Here is a 20,600-nt window from a genome sequence, read left to right as displayed (position 1 = left end):
ACTTTTGGTTGTAGCTTCTAAGAAACACTAATTTTCAGTTTAAGGCAGTCCTTGTTTCAAAGGCTGATAATCTTTTAAATTTCTCTGTTGTGAGGATTAACTAGTTAATGTTCATAAATCCTTCAGAAACTTAACATTGTTACATATGAGCTAAGTTTCAGAGTTGTTGTTATTACTAGGGATTATGAGTGAAATGCTTGCCTCACTGAAGTCAATGGGAGCTTTGCCCTTGACTTGACTAAGACTTAGATTTCACCTAGATTGTATTTTAAAAGGGAGTCTCATTTTTGAGGACAGGGAAAGGCATATTTTAGACCTCTCAGCTTGATATCCTCTTAAAATAACAGTTTCCCCCCTCTCTCTCTGTATGAATTTCTATCAGTTCATCTTTTAGACCTTTCCACCAATATCCATCTAGAGTTTTACAATTACACTGCAGAAGTAAAGGACTGGGATACATTTCTTGGAAGGCAAATTGTAATGTGGATATGGATAAGCAATATCAAAACACTAAATGAAAAACCATCATGTATTGAGACAGCCCACCTACCAAGTCTCTGGATATATATATATATATCTTGTTATAAGGATGATACTCAACCCTGTGCAAAGGGCCAGTGCAAGGCAGATATACCACTAGAATCCCTCTTAAGTTCTCAAAACAGGTCATAAGGGTCCATAGGTCTTGTGCTGGTCCTTCTACACAAGGATGAATTTCTTCTGACGTAAATATAAGGAAGCAAGTTTCTTATAATAATTTGCATCCTTGCATGATTTAATGTATTGTAATTAAAATTCCCAACATGTGACCCTAAAATGTTTCTATACACAAGCCAATGAGTATGACCATCCAGGACTGAAATTATTTTACTGACCATGGAAAAATAGTATGTAATTAAAATGACATCTGCAGTACTACCTGATGGGATAAGAAAAAGTGACATCCCAGATCTCATATAAATGGCAAACATATTATTCGCAAAAAGAAATGGAGTACTTGTGGCACCTTAGAGACTAACCAATTTATTTGAGCATGAGCTTTCGTGAGCTATAGCTCAGTTCATCAGATGCATCTGATGCATCTGATGAAGTGAGCTATAGCTCACGAAAGCTCATGCTCAAATAAATTGGTTAGTCTCTAAGGTGCCACAAGTACTCCATTTCTTTTTGCGAATACAGACTAACACGGCTGTTACTCTGAAACATATTATTAGATCTAAACCTGGCTGTAAAATTACTATCTACCCAGTGCGATTATCTTCAAGCATTGTTTCATTTACTGATATAGCACTAGTGAGAACAGGCTGACTTTGCTCATCACGTTATTTTTTAAGTCTTCCTTTCCTTTCCCATTTATTCTTCCTGCATGTTAGTTGCAGGTGGTAGGAAGACGTATTCCAGCTGAATCACTTTTTGGGGGCACTTAGTTGTTTTACAGTTTGTTCCAAATGATGTTTTTCAGCAAAAATTAAACAAACAAAATTTTAAAACGGAGATGAAGAGGATAAAGACAATGCAACATCTAAGAATGGGGCGATCTAAAGGTTACTCACTGGACAAATGCAGCACCGTGAGTTCTATAACATGGCTCATGGCTATCATCCTTAATACAGAGATGCAAACCAGAGACTACAGGTAAAAACCTGGCCTCACTGACGTCAATGGGGCCAGGATTTCATGACAAGTCTTAACATTCAGTGTTCCAGCTGTAGTCTTTGCAGGTCATATTTCCATATTGACATGAAGGGCAGCTACATTCTTCTCCATTTTCTATACAAATTAGCATGAGGCTTTTTGGTTCCTGGAAAGTTATGAATGTTGCCTGTATCTGGCAAAGTTTCATGGCAATCTATTCACAAGTGCCAACATTTTCAGAAGTGCCTAATGATTTTGGGTATGTCTGTTTTTTGGATGACCACTCTGAGACACTTAAAAGGCATTGAGGCACCAAACTCCAGAGTCACTTTTCAAAGTCTTGGCCAAGTTCTTGAATGATAAGAACACGGTTACCAACATTTGTAAAAGTTACCATGGGACAATTTTTCAAAGTTGGCAAGAGCCTGGGTGGCGGTAGAACTACAGCCAGCTGCAGGTTGTGTGTACAAATAAATAAATAAATAACCACTTCCTTCTAGGTTTCAGAGTAGCAGCCGTGTTAGTCTGTATTCGCAAAAAGAAAAGGAGGACTTGTGGCACCTTAGAGACTAACCAATTTATTTGAGCATAAGCTTCGTGAGCTACAGCTCACTTCACTGGATGCATTCAGTTTTTCACTTCCTTCTAGACCTTCCAGAATTTGCAAATATACCCTGTCCTGCTATCCCTATAAGCTCCCCACTCTGCTCCAGCCCTGCCCTGCTCCCCAACCTCCCGCCCTGCTCCATGAATGAGACTCCGAGCCACTACCACAATACAAATAAATAAATAACCACCTTTCACCTTGCTACTAAACCTTCCAGAATTTGCAAATATACCCTGTCCTGCTATCCCTATAAGCTTGCCGCTGTGCATAAATCTTTGAACCAACCCTCATCATATCTACAGTTAGCTCAATACAGAGTCAGAGAGTCACTCAGGCTGTGGTCTGTGCTGGAAGTGGTGACTCTATAGGCAGATCAGCCACACCGCCTGTAAGCAAAAGCACCTATGTAACAGCCTGAGCCAGCAGCCATGTGCCTCATCAGCATGAACCAGACATGGACACTTGATTGTGGTAGGGCACACCTGAGGATAGGGCAGAGTGAAAACAAAGGATGCGGGGTGGGGCGGGAGAGAGAGAGGCATGCAGAGACAGAGATGGACAGGAGGCTGATAGCTAGGGAGAGAAGAGGGAGAAAGAGGAAGAATGGCCAGAGGAGAAAACGAGGAAAAGGAAAATAAGACAAAAGCATAGCAAATATAAGAATATAAGACAGAGTGGGAGCAATAGAGTCAAAAGGAGCAGAGCACAAACCAAAATAGAAAATAGCAATATCTCTGAACACTGATCCGTGTTTTAAATGCATCTCTGATATACTGCTGAGTAGGCTGAAATCCATTATTTTCTCAAAGGTGGCATTGCAGATGTGGGGTTAGGCTGTCTGAGAGGGATGATTGGGAGGGCCTGTTGTTCTTGCATATGTCATAACCCCAAGAGTGGGGTAATGGGTCTCAGTGTGATTTGTTTTCCTCCTATTCAATTGATGTCAAACCTGGATACTGGATAGGGCACCTCCTATACTTCACCATTAACAGCTGGCTGGCATGCATGCTCTATCAAACCTTACAGCCAAATCAAGTTATACGGGAATAAGAAGTCTGTTTCCTCTAAAATAGAAATTTTGTTTACATTCCTCATTTCTGTCTATAAATCTAGAATTAAGGGGTCAATGTATTTGTGAGCCTAAAATGGAGAGCCCATGTTAAAGAACAGTCCAAAAGGAAGAAAGCCTGAAGGGCTGTTACGTCAGGGACTTTAAGTGCATGTCTATGTTCCAAATGTTTTGCAGATTGAGAACTGAGCTGTTCCTTTATTATAATGCCCAGTGTCTACAGATACTCTACAATGCCATAGTATTAGATAATTAGAATAGTCCCTTGTCTAGATGAAAAAGGAACAGTCTGCAAAGTGATGGGTGATAGCTGATTTGTGTGAAATAATAAATACCTCTTGGGTCTAGAAGCTGGACTGGAAATCTCCTGAGATCAGGCTCCTTATGAGTAATTTTGTACTTCATTGTTTTAAACAGGGCAGAAATACGAATCTGCTTTTCTTGTAGTATTTTAGTAGTTCTTCTCTTCTCCCCACCACCCCCTCTGCCATACACACATACAAAGAGGGGCAGAAGCATGTAAAAGTTAGACAAAAAACATCACCAATATTATTTTGAACATTAAAATCAGGTTGAGTTTGTATTTTAGACCAAGGGGTGTGTGAGTTCTGATTTTATCCAAATACACTTGCCCATCCTTACATTTATTACAGAGATGCCTTACCTCATTTGCATCTTGGTGATCTCTCAAGGCAATCATACTTTTAATGGCTTTGATAAAAAATCCATTCATCTCATCACGACTCTTGTTTGGCAAAATCCGGGACAGTGGGATCATTATGAATGGAAATGCAACTGTAAGAGATTATTAAAGAGAACATTGAAGTTGGGTGTAGGAACACTTATCTCCCCCACCCCAACTGTATTTGCGTCCCCATTTAGTAGGCTGTTTTAATTTTATACCACTTATTTCTCTGATTTTATCCCTCTATTACAGACTGATATTGCTTAGCCTCCAACCTATTTTGACATGACTAGGAATTTCTTGTTAGTCACATGCCCTCTAAAGTTTGCCTCAATTTGCAGTTTTGTCCCACAGTACAAAAATTCAGTGCAACTTCATAATGCTGGAGCATCATGGTGAAAGAAGGAGATTTCTTTTCTCCCCTTTCCCTCACCCCCCCCCCCCGATAATTAAATCTGAGATTTTTAGTCCTATAAGCTAGCCTGGCAGGGTATGGAGTGGACCCATGAAACTCTAGATGGATGGTAACCTATCTCCCATTTCTTGCTTCCTGTCCATGTATAGGAAACTGGTTGCCTACTTTACTCTTTCTACTACACAACCTTTTACAGAAGAGACCAAGGCAGAGGGAACCTGGAAGCAGGATGTCACTAAAATGTGACCAGGGCCCAAGTGTGCACTCCTTCCCCTTAGTGTTTATAATCAGTGACAAGAAATCTGAAGTATTGCACTTCAGTACAACTAAGCTGGCAGGTGAACCCACTAGGCTATCAAACAGCTCCCTGTTTAGCTATCAAAACAGTGCACCATGAGCATCTTCAAGCAGCTTTACCAACACTAACTAACTGTCATAACACTCCTGTGAGATCAGCATGTAAGCTAATAAGCTGTTGTGAATCAAATTGTGTGATGCACTAGTGGCAAGGATAATGCTGAAGACCAGCCTTCTCCATGCAGACACCCCACACGATGCAGAAACTTACTTTCTTTAATGGAGGTCTTGGCTCACTAAGGCCTTATTGATACCTGGCCCACTGAAGTCAATGTAAAAACTTCCATCAAGTTCCTAATTATCTAAGTATAGACAAGGCCTTAGTCACATTCAGCCTCAGCTGGACTAGAATTTATGACATAAGGCTTTATATTCCATTACCAGTCCCATAATGCAGTCCCTATTTTTTCACCTCAAAATAAATACATTCTTTTATTGGCCTCCTGTACCAGCATTTATCATCTTCATCGTTTACAGACACCAACCAGACAGTTCCTGTTTAAATGATAATTTTAAGGACTTAAGATATCAGGACACACTTATCCCCTCACCTCATCCCCTTTCTGTATGATTTTGTTTAGGGGTGGGCTCTTTACTCCTACCAAGTAAGCACAGGGCATCCAAACTGCTCAAGCATGGGGCTTATTAAGAATCCGTCAGCAGTCTATGGGCCACACTTAATTCACATAACATGGATTACATTGCAGTGACTCAGTTTTACTATGAAAGTGAAACCCACAGAGACTACAGGTCCTAGAAGACTTCCATTCACATCAAGGTGAAGCATTGCCTTACGGGATATGTAGTTAGTCAGGAAATATGTTCATAATGAAGATGGGGGTGGATGCGGGCCACATTGTAGAAATCTACTGGGTGTATTTGGTGTGTGGGCTGCAGTGTGAATACCTCTAAAACAAAGCCTTCAGTATGCCTTCCTGCTCCCTCTTCACAAGGTTTTGTGACTCAAGAATAATTTAAAAAAACATATATATAAATAAATAGACAAAGATGGGCTATACTTACTTATTAGAATTAGGATTGGCCTAAGCACTGAAAATTCAAAGAACTTTTTGCAGTTCTTAACAAAGGTATCATCAGGATTCTTCTGAGAATCCACGTGGGTACCGAAAGCCACGCTAGCAACGACATCCAAGGTGAAGCAGCCGTAACTCCTGCATTGAATTTAAGAACATGACCTCATTAGCTGCTTGTTTTCATCTCCATAGAATCATAGAAATGTAAGACTGGAATGGACCTCTGTATGTCATCTAGTCAAGTCCCCTGCACTGAGGAAGAACTAAGTACTATCTAGACCAGGGATTGGCAACCTTTGGCACGTGCCCCATCAGGGAAAGTCCCTGGCGGGCTGGGCCGGTTTGTTTACCTGCCGTGTCCGCAGGTTCAGCTGATCACAGCTCCCACTGGCCGCGGTTCGCCGTCCCAGGCCAATGGGGGCTGCGGGAAGGGTGGCCAGCACATCCCTCGGCCCGCACTGCTTCCCGCAGCCCCCATTGGCCTGGAGCAGCGAACCACGACCAGTGGGAGCTGCGATCAGCCAAACCTGAGGATGCGGCAGGTAAACAAACTGGCCCAGCCTGCCAGGGGCTTACCCTGACGGGCCGCGTGCCAAAGGTTGCTGATCCTTGATCTAGACCATCTCTCACAGGTGTTTGTCTAATCTGTTCTTAAAAACCTCCAATGACAGAGATTCCACAGCTTCCCTGGGCAATTTGATTCAGTGTTTAACTACCCTTAAAGTTAGAAAGTTTTCCTAATGTCTAACCTAAACCTCCCATACTACAATTTAAGCCCATTTCTTCTTGTCCTATCTCAGTAGATAAGGAGAACAATTTATCATCCTTTTCTTTATAACAATCTTTTTGGTATTTGAACACTGTTATCATGTTCCCCCCTCAGTCTTCTCTTCTCCAGACTAAACAAAATCAATTTTTTAAATCTTTCCTTGCAGGTCAGATTTTCCAAACCTTTAATCATTTTTATTGCTCTCCTCTGGACTTTCTCCAGTTTATCCACATCTTTCCCAGAGTATGGTGAGCAGAACTAGACACAGAGCTCCTGCTGAGGCCTTATCAGTGCTGAGTAGAGTGGAAGAATTCCTTCTTGAGTCTTGGTTACAACCCTCCTGCTACTACAGCCCATAACGATATTCGCTTTTTTTCCCCAACAGTATTATATTGTTGATTCATATTTAGTTTAAGGTGCACTATGACCCCCAGATCCTTTTCTGCAGTACTCCTTCCTAGGCAGTCATTTTCCACGTTACATTTGTGCAGCTGATTACTCCTTTCTAAGTATTATACTTTCCATTTGTCCTTATTGAATTTCATCCTATTTATTTCAGACCATTTCTCCAGTTTGTCAAGATTATTTTTAATTATGATCTTGTCCTCCATAGCACTTGCAACCCCTCCCAATTTGGTATTGTCTACAGACTTTATAAGTCTACTCTCTGTGCCATTATCCAAATTATTTGTGAAGATATTGACTAGGACCTGACCCAGGGCAGTTCCCTGCAGGACCCCACTCAATATGACCTTCCATCTTGACTGTGAACCGTAACTACTCTCTGAGTATGGTTTTCCTACCATTTCTGCACCCAGTTTACAGCAGGTTTGTCTGGGCTACATTTCCCTAGTTTGTTTATGCGAAGGTCATGTTAGCATCAAAAGCCTTACTAAAGTCAAGATATATCATATCTACTGTTTCCTTCCTACCCACAAGGCTTGTTACCCCCTGTCAAAGAAAAATATTACGTTGATTTGATGTGATTTGTTCTTAATAAATCCATGCCAACTATTACTTATCACCTTATTATAGTCTAGGGGCTTACAAAATTTATTGTTTGAATATTTGCACCATTATCTTTCTGGGTACTGAAGTCAAGTCAGCTGGTCTATAATTCTGTGGGTTGTCCGTATTCCCCTTCGTATAGATAGGTACTATATTTGCCCTTTTCCAGTTTTCTGGGATCTCTCCCGTCCTCCAGGAGTTCTCAAAGATAATCATTAATGGCTCAGAGATCCCTTCAGACAGTTCCTTAAGTATTCTAGGATTTACTTCATCAAGCCCTGCCAACCTGAAGACATCTAACTTGTCTAAGTAATTCTTAACTTGTTCTCTCAATATCTGCTTCACAAATATTACATTATACCTTTTTCCCTTTGTTTTTTAGATTTGGATCAATTTTCATTAGCTTTGAGTTTCACCTCCAGCAAAGTTTTTCCTTATTCTTCTAACAACAAACAACAAAGGCTAACTGCTATTAATAATAGCAGCCTCCAGCCTTCTCTAAAGTTCATGTGAGAAATTTTAATATTGTTTATATAACCCTTTTGGCCAGGAACTGTACTTCTAAATTATAAAAAGAAAAAAAAGTCTCTTTATAAATGGTTATAAATCAAATGCAATACGTCAGGGGTTCGCAAACAACTATCAAATTATCCACGGTCACAGCCCCCATGTCATCTTATGAAAGACTAGTTTGATTCTGGATATCAGATTCTCTGGTGCTTTGACCATGAAAAAGCTGCCTCTTTAGCTCAAAAGGAGATCCCTATCTGTGAGAATGTTTCTTATAACCCTGCCAATAATTTCTATCCATATATTGTACAGCAGCATTTCTCAAACTGTGGTCAATGGACCACTGGTGGTTTGCACATCACGAGGGACTGAAGGGAGCCACAAAGGAACACAAGGACATTGCTGAGAAACTAAATTATTTCTTTGCATCAGTCTTCACTGCAGAGAATATTCCAGAGATACCTACCCTGGACCTGCTCTTCCCTGCTAATAAAGATGAGGTAATATCAGAGATTAAGGTGTCAGAAGAAGAGGTACCGGAACAAAATGATAATTTAAAAAGCAACAGATGGTATACCTCCAAGGATTCTGAAGTTCATCTAAAAAATGACAGTGCAGAATTAAAGGGGGTTCAGAGGAGAGGGATGAGAATAATTATGGGCATGGAAAAACTATCATATGAAGAGAGTCTGCAGAGACTGGGATAATTTACCTTAGAGAGGAGATAAGAGAGGATATGATACAAGTATACAAAATAACTATATACTTGTATATGAAATAGTCTAGAGAAGGCAGATTGGGAGCTTCTCTTCTCCCTCTCTCATAAGAACAATGGGACATTCAATTTAATTAAAAGCTGGCAAATTCAAAACTGATAAAAGGAAATATTTTTTCACTTAATTAGACTGTGGAACTCATTGCTACAGGAAGTTATTGAGGCCAAGAATTTTGCAAGATTCAAAAAGGAATTGGACATTAATATGGATAACAAGAATAACCAGAGTTATAATAGTTAATGCCAACAAAAATTTTGAAAGGGATATTCAACCTCATACTTCAGGGTTTATGCCAATCTCTGACTATTTAGCGATGAGGATGAGAACTAAAATTTGAGACAAATTATCCTACAACTGCCTATCTTGGGGTTTGTTGCCAGCTTTTGGTGCTGGCACTGTTGGAGACAGGATACTGGACTAGATGGGTCTGATCCAGTATTGCAGTTCCTGTGTTCACATGTTTCTAGTGGACTACAGGGAGTTGACTGGACACAGGCTGATGTATCTCTCCTTTTTGTTTCCAGCTGTTATACTTCATTAAAAGATAGCTACAAATACCTTAGATACTTTCCTAAAATTACTTTTCCAAATAAGCAATTGCTGCCACAGGGATGTTAGGGTAAGTCTACACTGCAAAGAAAAACCCCTGGCTCTGCGTCTCGGAGACCAGGTCAATTGACTTGGGCTTCTGAGGTTCGGTTGCAGGGCTAAAAATAGCAGTGTATTCGTTCCTGCTTGGGTTGGAGACCGGGCTCCAAGACCATCAGCTCTCACCAGGTTTCAGAACCAGGGCGCCAGCCCAAGCAGGAACATCTCTGCTGCTATTATTAGCCCTGCAGCTGGAGACCTGTGAGCCCAAGCCTGATTGACCCTGGTTCTGAGACTCAGCACAGTGGTGTTTGATTTGCAGCATAGACATACCTTTAGAGTGAGAATGACTGCAAAGGAGAGGTGTCTCATCAGACACACCCAGCATTAAGCTGTGATCCACCCTCGGAAAAAGACCGAGAACTCCTTTTGTAAAGTAAGCGTGTATTTAGGGGAAGCGTGACTATTCAAGGATTTTGAAAAGGTGATTCTCATTTGTAGTGTGGTGAATGTACCTTTGGATATCAAAAGCCTTGCCAGAATCTGCACACACCTTCAAGTTACTCAGCAGGACATCACATGCTTGGTTTATTAGTGGAGTCATCTGAAAAGGAACACACATGGCATAACAAAAAAAACCAATAATTTCCTCTATATTAGTTACATACAGTAGATGGTACAGTGCTCACAAGATCTTCTGTATCAGTGGATGAGTAATTTTTTCTGAGGCAGAAGGAAGCTTGGAGGAAGGGGCAGACAGACACCTCTAGTTTCTCAGGGCTAGTCTACACACTAGAAGTGCTACCGCTGCACCAATGCCGCGCGTCTAGTGAAGATGTTCTATGTCGACAGGAGAGAGCTCTCCCACGAGCATAATAAAACCACCTCCACGAGAGGCGGTAGCTATGTCAGTGGGAGAAGCTCTCCCGCCAACATCGCTGTCCACACCAGTGCTAAGATCGGTGTGTCATAAAAATAAAGGGAAGGGCAACCACCTTTCTGTATACAGTGCTATAAAATCCCTCCTGCCCAGAGGCAAAACCCTTTCACCTGTAAAGGGTTAAGAAGCGAAGATAACCTCACTGGCACCTGACCAAAATGACCAATGAGGAGACAAGATACTTTCAAAGCTGGAGGGGGGGAAACAAAGGGTCTGTCTGTCTGTGCGATGCTTTTGCCGGGAACAGATCAGGAATGCAGTCTCAGAAACTCTGTTCAGTTAGTAAGTAATCTAGCTAGAAATGCATTAGATTTCCTTTTGTTTAATGGCTGGTAAAATATGCTGTGCTGAATGGAATGTATATTCCTGTTTTGTGTCTTTTTGTAACTTAAGGTTTTGCCTAGAGGGATTCTCTATGTTTTGAATCTGATTACCCTGTAAGGTATTTACCATCCTGATTTTACAGAGGTGATTATTTTACCTTTTCTTTAATTAAAATTCTTCTTTTAAGAACCTGATTGATTTTTCATTGTTCTTAAGAGCCAAGGGTTTGGGTCTGTATTTACCTGTACAAATTGGTGAGGATTTTTTATCAAGCCTTCCCCAGGAAAGGGGTTGTAGGGCTTGGGGCGATATTTTGGGGGAAGACGTCTCCAAGTGGGCTCTTTCCCTGTTCTTTGTTTAACTTGCTTGGTGGTGGCAGCATACGGTTCAAGGACAAGGCAAAGTTTGTACCTTGGGGAAGTTTTTAACCTAAGCTGGTAAGCTTAGGGGGTCTTTCATGCAGGTCCCCACACCTGTACCCTAGAGTTCAGGGTGGGGAAGGAACCTTGACACAGTGTAACTGACGTCACTCTGGGGGTGGCTTATTCACACCCTGGAGTGACCTAAGTTATACTGTCATAAGTGGTAGTGCATACAAGCTCTCCGTTCTGACCACAAACAGTGTGCCAGCTCCACCAACTGGCTGCTGGAACAGCAGTTGCCACTGCCTGGATATACACATAGTTAATGCCCATCAAATACTCTGCTAAGAGTCCTTCGCAGGTGCTGACACATGACGGTCAAGAGAGGATCTAACCATGACAGGGGTGTGGTTAACAGAGGAGTAATCCATCTTTGTTGACTCCTACAAGTCAGGGCAAAAGCAGAGCAATGATCAAAACCCCATTTGGTATTGGTCTATGTACCGCCACACATAAAAAGGGCATCAGTGGGCAGTCATGCCTGTTGGTCAGAGCAGGAGTCAGGCCTAGTGGTCAAAGCAGGCACTGGGAAGTGGCTCCAATCCAAGGGTCAAGGCTGCAGACAGGAATCACTAGCCACAACAGGAGTCAGAGCTGGAGTCAAGAACCAGGGTCAGGGTAAGGAAGTCAGAACTAGGAGCAAACTGAGGTAGCAAGGACTGAGTAGGAGCACGGCTGAGAAACAAGGCAGGAACAGGACTAGGAGCAGTGCTGGAGCAGGACAGGGTAAAAAAGTGAGGAGCAGCAGGCACATGGAGGATTGCAGCTACAGGAGTGAATGCACTGAGCAGCCAGAGAGCTGCCACTGCTGCTCGGCTGAGAGTCATCCAGCTGCCCTTCCTGACTGATCGGGTGGTGCAGTCAATCAGGTAGCCTGCTGCAGACCAGCTGCACTTGTTGGGCTGCCAGGAGACTAACTCTGCTGAGAGCCCTGATCCCTGATAATTAGACACCAAACGCAATTATGTTCCACGAGTGAGTTGACTACTTTGGGTTAATGCACAGCCTGTGATCTGAGTGTATCCCGTGGCAGCACTGTCTGCTATGTCCTTTTCTTCACAGGGACTGTGAATTGTACTTCTCTATAATCCATGATCTGATACCTCATTGTATCCCCAGTGACTATTATACACACCCATTGGAAGACAAGCTGCCTACATTGGCAGCCACATACACCCACAAGCTTCATACCCTCCTTGCCTTCTTATCCAGGTATTCTGCACGGATGTGAACCAGCACGATAAGAGCAAACAGGCTTGTGCTACTCCTGTGACACTCTTACCAAAAAATGACTTACTGCATCCTCTTGCTACAGCAACAGAGCAATGTAGGCTGCCCATCCAAGTCCATGGTTGCTTGGCACCTCTGCCTTCGTGAAACTGGCATAACACTTTGTACACAGGCACAGAGCCATCTGAACACATGGTCTGTAGTACAAACTGCCAAGAGATATGTGGATGAGCAACCAGTATGTTTACTGAAGGCAACATTCCGAGTTAGGAATATTGTTAGTCACATGAGCTTCCATGCTTATAGTCAAAGGAACAGGACATTACTATTTCAGCTCAAAACTGGATTGTTTTGGGCCTCATACTAGAAATCTCAGAATGTGAATTCTGATGAAGCCAGATTGATATTCTGCAAAAGTAGCTGAGAGAGTAGGAGAGTTATAATGCAATCTCCTTTCCCCTTTGGCTTCCCCCTGAAAGTCCCCTGCAAAGAGGTTCTTCTCAAATGGTTCGATGAAATTAACAGAAATCTGTTAAACGGGTTGAAATGGTGTGAAATGTTGTTTTGTAACTGCTGGGTTAAACCCTTCCACGTAACAGAATCATTTAAGGAGAACAAAACAAAAATCAGTATTTTAAACAGCTTTGATTATTAAACATATGGTGATCATTATATATTTTCTTTTTATTGCCTTATTTTCTCCCTCATTCTTCATCACCAGACATGCAGCCACGCAGCCAGTTGTTATAGCTTTCCAACAGCTGATGGGGTGGGGTGAGGGGTAGAGCGGGTTACTCTTGTGGTGGACAGGGCAGCTCACTCTATTGCTCAGAATTTCTATACTCTGCCAGCCCTTGAAATCTCTGAATATTGTTGCACTTTATTTCTACCCCTATGATTTTTTTGTTGGCAAATCTACCCAGGGAAATGGAAGTTAACAAGGATTTGATTTGTTGTGAAGGTGTGCAGGCATTGTTAAAGGGTAAGGACATTGACAAGACAATTATTTGCATAAGAAGACTGTGCAGGATATATATTTAAGCTTTTTTTCTTGGGGGGGGGAGGGGCATAAATAACTTAATGATAAATAAATAAAAAGACCACAGGCTGACACATTTATTGATTCATGAGCAATTTAAGCCCTTTGTTTAATCATTGAGAAAAATAAAATAGTGGTGGTGGGGGAAAAGAAATGACAGAAAACTTTAAAAAATACAGTACAGCTCTGGAGACCACTACCTTACTATACATTGTCATTTGCCAATCAGAATACAAGAGCTCCACAATTTTCTGTTAAGTAAATAAACTCCAGCTGCTGTACATTCCGATTGGCTGGTAGTAACATAATGGAGTAAAATTGAAACAATATGTTCCTTGTAAATATTTGATCTGCCAGTATTTCAGTGTCCAGATTTATTTTTATCTGCCAAAGAAGAGTGCTTGGGGTTGGGTTTTTCTTGTTGCCAGGGGCTTCCTTGCGTAATCTTGCCAATATATGGCTTGGCACAGAACAATTAGTTTCTGGCACTATGTATACACTGTACACAGGGGTGTTTACTTTGCTCAGTAGCATCATAGTCACACTCCTCTGATTAACCACATTTCTGAGTATTTAATTTTATCTGCCTTAATATTAGCCCCCACAATATGCCATAGAAAGACATGTTCCCTGACACACAGAACTTACACTCAAAAGAGTCATGAGAGATGAACAACATATGAGCAAAATGTTCAAGGTAATATTGTTTCCGTATCAGATTATTTTTTTAAACAGTGTTTGATTTTCCCCAACCCCCCTTTACCAACCATCTCTCCCCTCTCTCTTTCCCAACCTGCTCCGCTGGTGCTGCCCCACTGTTCTCTCCTTTCAAACTGCTCCTTCTACAGCATAGAGTCAGGCTCAGAATGAGAATCTGGCGGGTGGAACAAAACCAATCACCCAGTCTAATGGTGCCCATTTTAATGGGAGTGTCTGGAGATCATATGCTGGTGTTCTCTAGGGGCAGAGCGAAGGGTTTGCATGGTATGCTTCCCTTTTGCAATCTTTGGCAGCTCCTGCTGCTTACTCTTGCTCGCTACCACAGAGGTTGGTTGATGGAGGCTGGAGGTTCCTTCCTCAAGACGATAGGCAAACACAGTCTTAAACAGGGTTAGGGAGTACTAAACTCCTGTCTTGATGCATGGGGATGGTCTACAGGACTCACTGAACATCCTTTCCATCGTAAGCGATTATTATTTTCTAACTATATCATGTCATATTAACAATTTTCCATAATAACTATCTCACCGTTCAGCAAAACTGGTTAACCAATTGTCCGGTGCTATAGCATGAAAACCTTGCCTTTATATATTAAAAATAGTAATTAAAATATCAATAAGATTGTGTACAATCATCAGTAATAATCATTTAGATTTTCATACTGTATTGCACAAGAGCAGGGATCACTATCATATGGCACTGTGACAGTATGATATGGGCTGGAGAAAAGTAATTTGTGGATTATAAAACCAGAAATGACCACTGCAATTATCTAGTCCGACTTCCTGCATAACAGGTCATAGGACTTCCCTGAATAAATTCCTGTTTGAACTAGACCATATCTAGATCCTGGGTAACCTTAATTTAGCCCCCTTCTGCTTATGCATTATGATACAGTCTTTAATTGTATGATCATATGCTGTTTTTTTCACAGGAGATTTTAGGTGCAAAGCCCTAGAAAGTCTCTACTGAGCACATGCAAACTGTGGTTTTTTTCAAAGGCTTGTAACTCAGCCAAATTTGAGTGGATTTTCACAGGGACAGAAAAAGGCACATCTCTGAAACAAAGGCCACCCCTTTTTAAATGTCAAGCCCTGCTTCAAAGCATGGAGGCACCATAGAGTCTCAAAAAATGTTGCCAGAATTTTTAACATGGGAAAAACCACCTTCAAGAACACAGACATCTGTGCTGAAGTTTTCTTAAAAAGAAATAAATAACTGAACTGAGGCAAACACCCAGCATACAAAATTTCATCCCGAATGGTTAAAATTTGGGAAAGTTATAAGCAACTGAAATCAGGGCCTTTAAATGGGAAGTTTGGGGCATCCTTAATAATAAATGGTGCTACCAGCTCGCCTGTAAGTAATGGCCATTTGCTAGATGGCACAATGTGCCCAATACATACACACACAAATACTACACCAAAAATACTGTGTTGAAAGAATGTTACTAAGGTTGCAAAGCCAAGCATTCAAAAGTAGGAAATGCCAGAATTAAGGCCTGTGCAACTTTAATTCTACCTCACTGTGCATATGAATTATGACACAGTGTTTAATTAAATTATCACATACCATTTGTTCTACAGACTTCCTGCCTCATTCAATGCACAGGGTGAACCGTGCGCAGTCAATCAGACAGCTGTTAATATTTCTTTTTATCCTCATTATTCATGTGCTGATGTAGCAAAGCACATAAGCAGGTGTTTAAGTACTTTGTTGGATTGGGGCCACAATGCGTGACCCCATGCCTTAATCTCTCTCTCTCTCTCTCTCATACACACACACTTTATATATTCAATGGAGGGGGAAGTGCAGGACTAAACCCAGCGATTATGCCCTGCTGACACTTTTTTGTTGGCCTGACATCCAGTTTGTCTAACTTGCTAGGCAGGGTCCCTGCCCTGGTACTGGTGGTCTCACGGAACATGAGAACATTTGGCACCACCTAGGGACTAAGGGCCTAATCCAAAATCCACTGAAGTAAATGGGACACTTTCCATTAACTTTGAAGGGCATTGGATCAGACCCACAGTGAGAAGCCCTGTGTGAAGAGGGGGAGAAGAGAACTACAAGCTCATGAAGAACTGGTGCTGGAACATAAGCAGCAGGTAGATAAGGCAGCTGTTGCACCAGTAATAGAGAACCCACTCTGGGGACTCCATCTCCCAATCCTGGTGGCAAGTAGACAGGATAGGAAGAACCCCCGCCAGTCCAGATGACTGAAAAAAACAGGAGTTTATCAGAGGCAAGGGAAAAAAGAAGGAAGAGAAATTGTGGGTGACAGCATATAAGAGTCAAGAAAGATCATTTGTGGGGTGGGGGCTCTTGCCAGTGTTCATTACCTCCATACTCAAGCACTAGGGAAGACAAAAAGAAACTGCATCTCTTCATTTGCAGTTAACTGATCAGACCCCAGTGAAGGGTCTAACATTGGGGGCACAAGGGACATTGAGGGTCCCACCCCACAAATGATCTTCTTTGACTCATATATGCAGTCACCCAAAATTTCTCTCCTTTCTTTTAACCTGCCTTTATCGCAATTCTCTGGGTCATTCACACAACAGTGAATGACACAGAGAATTGTACAACATCACCACAAGTTCTGCTTTGCAACCCTCTTCAGGTAGAAAAATGGCATTAACACAAGCTCCATTTCACAGATTGTTTAGGACAATGCTACACTGTGTTGCACACTTGCACTTTTTGTTGGAACGGGTGGCAGTGGCCTAGAGGATTGCAGGTATACTGATAGGATACGGCAAGAGCACTGCAGCACAATCAGAATAAATAAAAATCAATAGAATTCTGCTGGTGTGGGCAGTAACAGAGAGAAGAATTATTTATCAAGTCTGACAAGGGGTTCAGAACAGCAGGATCATCAGAAGTGCATTCTTTACTTTTATCAAGAAATGCTAAATAGGGCACCAAGATCATTACAGCTTGGACAAACATCCTAACATCTTTTCTTGCTTTATTATATCATACCTGGAGGGAACTTTAAAAGAATCTTGGTGTAGCTATGATACTTCTAACACACCTTTTATCCAAGGACCTCAAAGCATGTGACTGACATCATTAATGAAGTAAGTCTTACAACAACCTCGTGAAGCAGGTATTATCATCCCCATTTTACAGAACAGGAGACTGAGGCACAGAGCGCTCAAGTGTCTCTCTCAAGGTCATGCAGGAAGTCACTGGCAGAGCTGGGAAGAGAACCCAGATCTCTTGACTCCCAGTCTTGTGCTGTCTCTCCTAGTCTGATTATTTATTGCTCCTATTGTAATAGCGCCCAGAGGTCTCAATGACAGGCCACATTGGCTATCCACTGGACGATCATAAAGGAAGATATGTGCCTCGCCCCAAAGCATTTATAATCTAAGGCCTTTCCTGCAATCACATTTGCTAGTGACTCCAATGGGGCTCCACATGAGTGCAGTGGTCCATGCAACAAATCTGATTGCAGGATCGAGGCCTGAGAATCAATGTTCTTATACTGCACTCGTCATTAAGATTCCTCAATGCTTCACACTAACAAGCATTAAAACCTCCTCCAATGAGATTGAGCTGTTTTACTAGTTTTACTAGCCTTTTTGTGTTCATTAGAAAAAGAAAAAGAAAAGGGAGAAAAGACAGCCTATGGAACTCCATCAAAACAATGTTTGAATAGCATTCAACTTTTAATGCAAACAAGTTAGGAGATTCAGGGTGAATGAGTTGTGGAAGCCACATAGAAAATTTTGAAACACATTAGAAAAACAATTCTCCTAATATAGGCAGCACTGGTATGGTCACCTAACAATTAACAATGCTCAGCTTTGTTGAAATTTTCCATATTTGGTGTCTGCCTCTGGTTGACTTTTTTCAGAATACCACAGAGTCAGGTGAAAATCCTCAGGTTTGTTTAATGAATTTCTCAATCGCACCACTCCCCAGCTTTGTGGAAAAACAAGGTGAGGTGAGGGCCTTGTAGGTCTGTCAGCCCAGGTCTCCCATCCAGACACAGGAAAAACTGCCCCTACCATAACGTACTAGCTTTCTGTATGTGATGCTGCCCCCTAGTGACTAGCCCACCGAGTGAATAAGGAGCCTACTGTTACTACCAGCTCTGAAGATGTAGCTCAAGTAGTAGAGGCCAGTGTTTTTAAAACTGAAGGACTAGGGTTCCTAGACCCAGTTCTCCAGGTGTGTGTGTAATTTATCTGGCAGCTAAGTTGGTTGTCTTCAGGTTCACTAGAATATTGCCCTATTGCAGGCCTCAATCTCCCTGTTATCCTATAGCATTCGGGTAGACAATGGTTTGCTCAGAATGGAGCGGTAACCTACATTGCTCATGCGCAACTCCCAGCACTCGCTGAGGATTTTTGCAGCCTCTGTAAATGCTGTGGAAGAGCCTGTTAGTGCCCCAGGGAATCAGGGCATAGCAGAACACCAGGGGACATGCCGAGGCAAGTGCTCCAGAAAAAACTGTGAAAGGGGTGCATTTTCTTACTGCCAGGTAGGCCTGTGCTAAGGCCCTAATGATCTGAGAGAGGAGGTGGGCAGATTCCTGGAAAGAAGAACTATTAATTAAGCAGCTGGCCATTTCCTGCCACTCCCACTCTTGGGATAGGATTGCAGATGACAGACCCTGCTGGTAAAGCATCGTAACTTGACAATGACATGGTGCAAACACCATTAAAATGCGATACCACACTGAAGTGTTAGAGACTAATGAACTCCAATCTACGATGTCTGGATTGAGCATGGTAGAAATGAAAAAAGGTGCAGGAGGGAAAAAAATACAAGCAATTCCCAAGACTCTTAGATGCCAAATTTTACACCAAGCAACTGATTTGTAATTTCTTGGAAAACAGGTTTTATAATGGAAACACTAATAGGATTAATATTATAGAAACGGTCTGAGCACCAGGCCTTGCTGTAACATGGCCAAGACTAAAAACTAGTATTTCTGTCATTGCAGTACTTCTGAGGCTCTGTAGGAACTACTAAAGGTGGGAGGCTTCAGAAAAGGAGAGATGGATACCAATGAATGAGTACTGATTTCCTTTGAGAAATTCTAGTATGACTTCTAAATTAAGCTGCGGAGAGGAGCGTGTGTGAGTGAGGAGTTAAATCATGTTAAACTGAAATCCTAGGACAGAATACCACTTTTGATTTAAAATGATATACAAGGATTAGGCGCATATACATTCAAAAGAGTTTATTTAATTGCACAAATAACCAAGAACACCCCTACCACGAAAGAACTGTACCCAGATGTATCATTTTCTGATGGAAAAAAACAAGCATAGTGGCAGACAGAAACAGAATAGGTCTGGAACAATGCTGCTGAAGCAACTGAAAAAAAATGATTTACGTTACTTGTGGGGATCCCCTAAACTGGAGATAACATTTCTCAACGAAGGGGAGTGGGGCATTCCAGACACACAGAGGAACAGAGGTAGCATTGTTTGAAGGAAGCTCTTCCCTGACTGTTTAGACTTGAACACTCCCCTCATCACCTTCTACAACAGAGTAGGAAAAGTCTCCTTTTTCTAATAACTAACAGCGTGTTAACAGTCTCAGCATACACCATTTGGAACAGGGAGCAAAAGGTGGAAGAAGGCGGAAATATAAATGTTGCAGTATGCACATATGAGCTTGCTGTTAGACATTAAGTCAGTACAGGGCTTAACCCTCTAGCTTTAATCTCCTTTGGTGTTGTTCCTTCGCAACCAAGCAGAATGAGATGTAAGTGTGGATTCTTCTTCTCCCACATTAAAAAATTAACTCTGCAAACATGCATCATCACCACAAAGCACAATGTCCAAAGAACCTTTTTTCCCCTAAAGTATACCTGACTGATGCCAGCAGGGGTTGCCCTGTACAAACCAGGTGGTGATCGGTTTCATCTTTTGTTAGTTTAAACAGCAAAAAGCTGAAGCCCTAAACTGCTCTGTGCTGAAGATGTGCAGTAAGAGAGATTAATTTTAGCTCAGGAAATGCAAAAAACTCTCCTCTTCAGCCACACCATTACTGAATAATCATTTGAGTATTTAAAAATCCCGTCTATGAAATTTGCTATCAAGCCAGTGGCAGAGTTAGTGTCTAGATGCATAACCAATGATATTGTCAGTTCTGATTAATCAACGGTCCTTACCAGGCTTATGGCCAATTAGAATTTACCATAATAAGGAGGTGACAGCTGATGTTGCTAAGCAACTGCTGTCTATAGAGCTAAAGAAGCCAGACGCATTTAGATGTTACTGTGGATTTCGACAGCAACATGTCAAAATAACACACGCTTCTGCCCAGTGGAAAATTTTACAACCAAGAACTGGGCACCAGAGTGAGGAATGTGTTTCCTTTTCAGCATAAATGCAAAAAAGGAAGATTTGTTTTAAAGCAGAGTTTAACCAGTCAATTATTACTCTGCATTTAATTAAGAGATATAGTGTCAATGGAATATAACTTTGTCGTAGGATAATGGTCT

The 20,600-nt window shown here is 41.7% G+C and overlaps 1 protein-coding gene across 2 annotated transcripts in view; it reads right to left on the bottom strand.

The window, feature by feature from the left end:
• The window catches only part of TBXAS1 (thromboxane A synthase 1), a 304,882-nt gene that overhangs the window by 118,559 nt on the left and 165,723 nt on the right, over positions 1-20,600 (bottom strand). For both annotated transcript variants that reach the window (XM_077828280.1, XM_077828289.1), the window contains exons 6-8: positions 9,969-10,057; positions 5,792-5,940; positions 3,976-4,106 (exon numbers count right to left, since the gene is read on the bottom strand). In XM_077828280.1, coding sequence (XP_077684406.1) covers positions 3,976-4,106; positions 5,792-5,940; positions 9,969-10,057 — 369 coding nt within the window. The remainder of the gene's footprint in view (positions 1-3,975; positions 4,107-5,791; positions 5,941-9,968; positions 10,058-20,600) is intronic.

Source organism: Eretmochelys imbricata, chromosome 1 (genome assembly GCF_965152235.1).
Source record: "Eretmochelys imbricata isolate rEreImb1 chromosome 1, rEreImb1.hap1, whole genome shotgun sequence".
Lineage (NCBI taxonomy): Eukaryota > Metazoa > Chordata > Testudines > Cheloniidae > Eretmochelys > Eretmochelys imbricata.
Note: the sequence above shows the minus strand (reverse complement) of the source record. Positions and strands in the feature narration are given on the sequence as shown.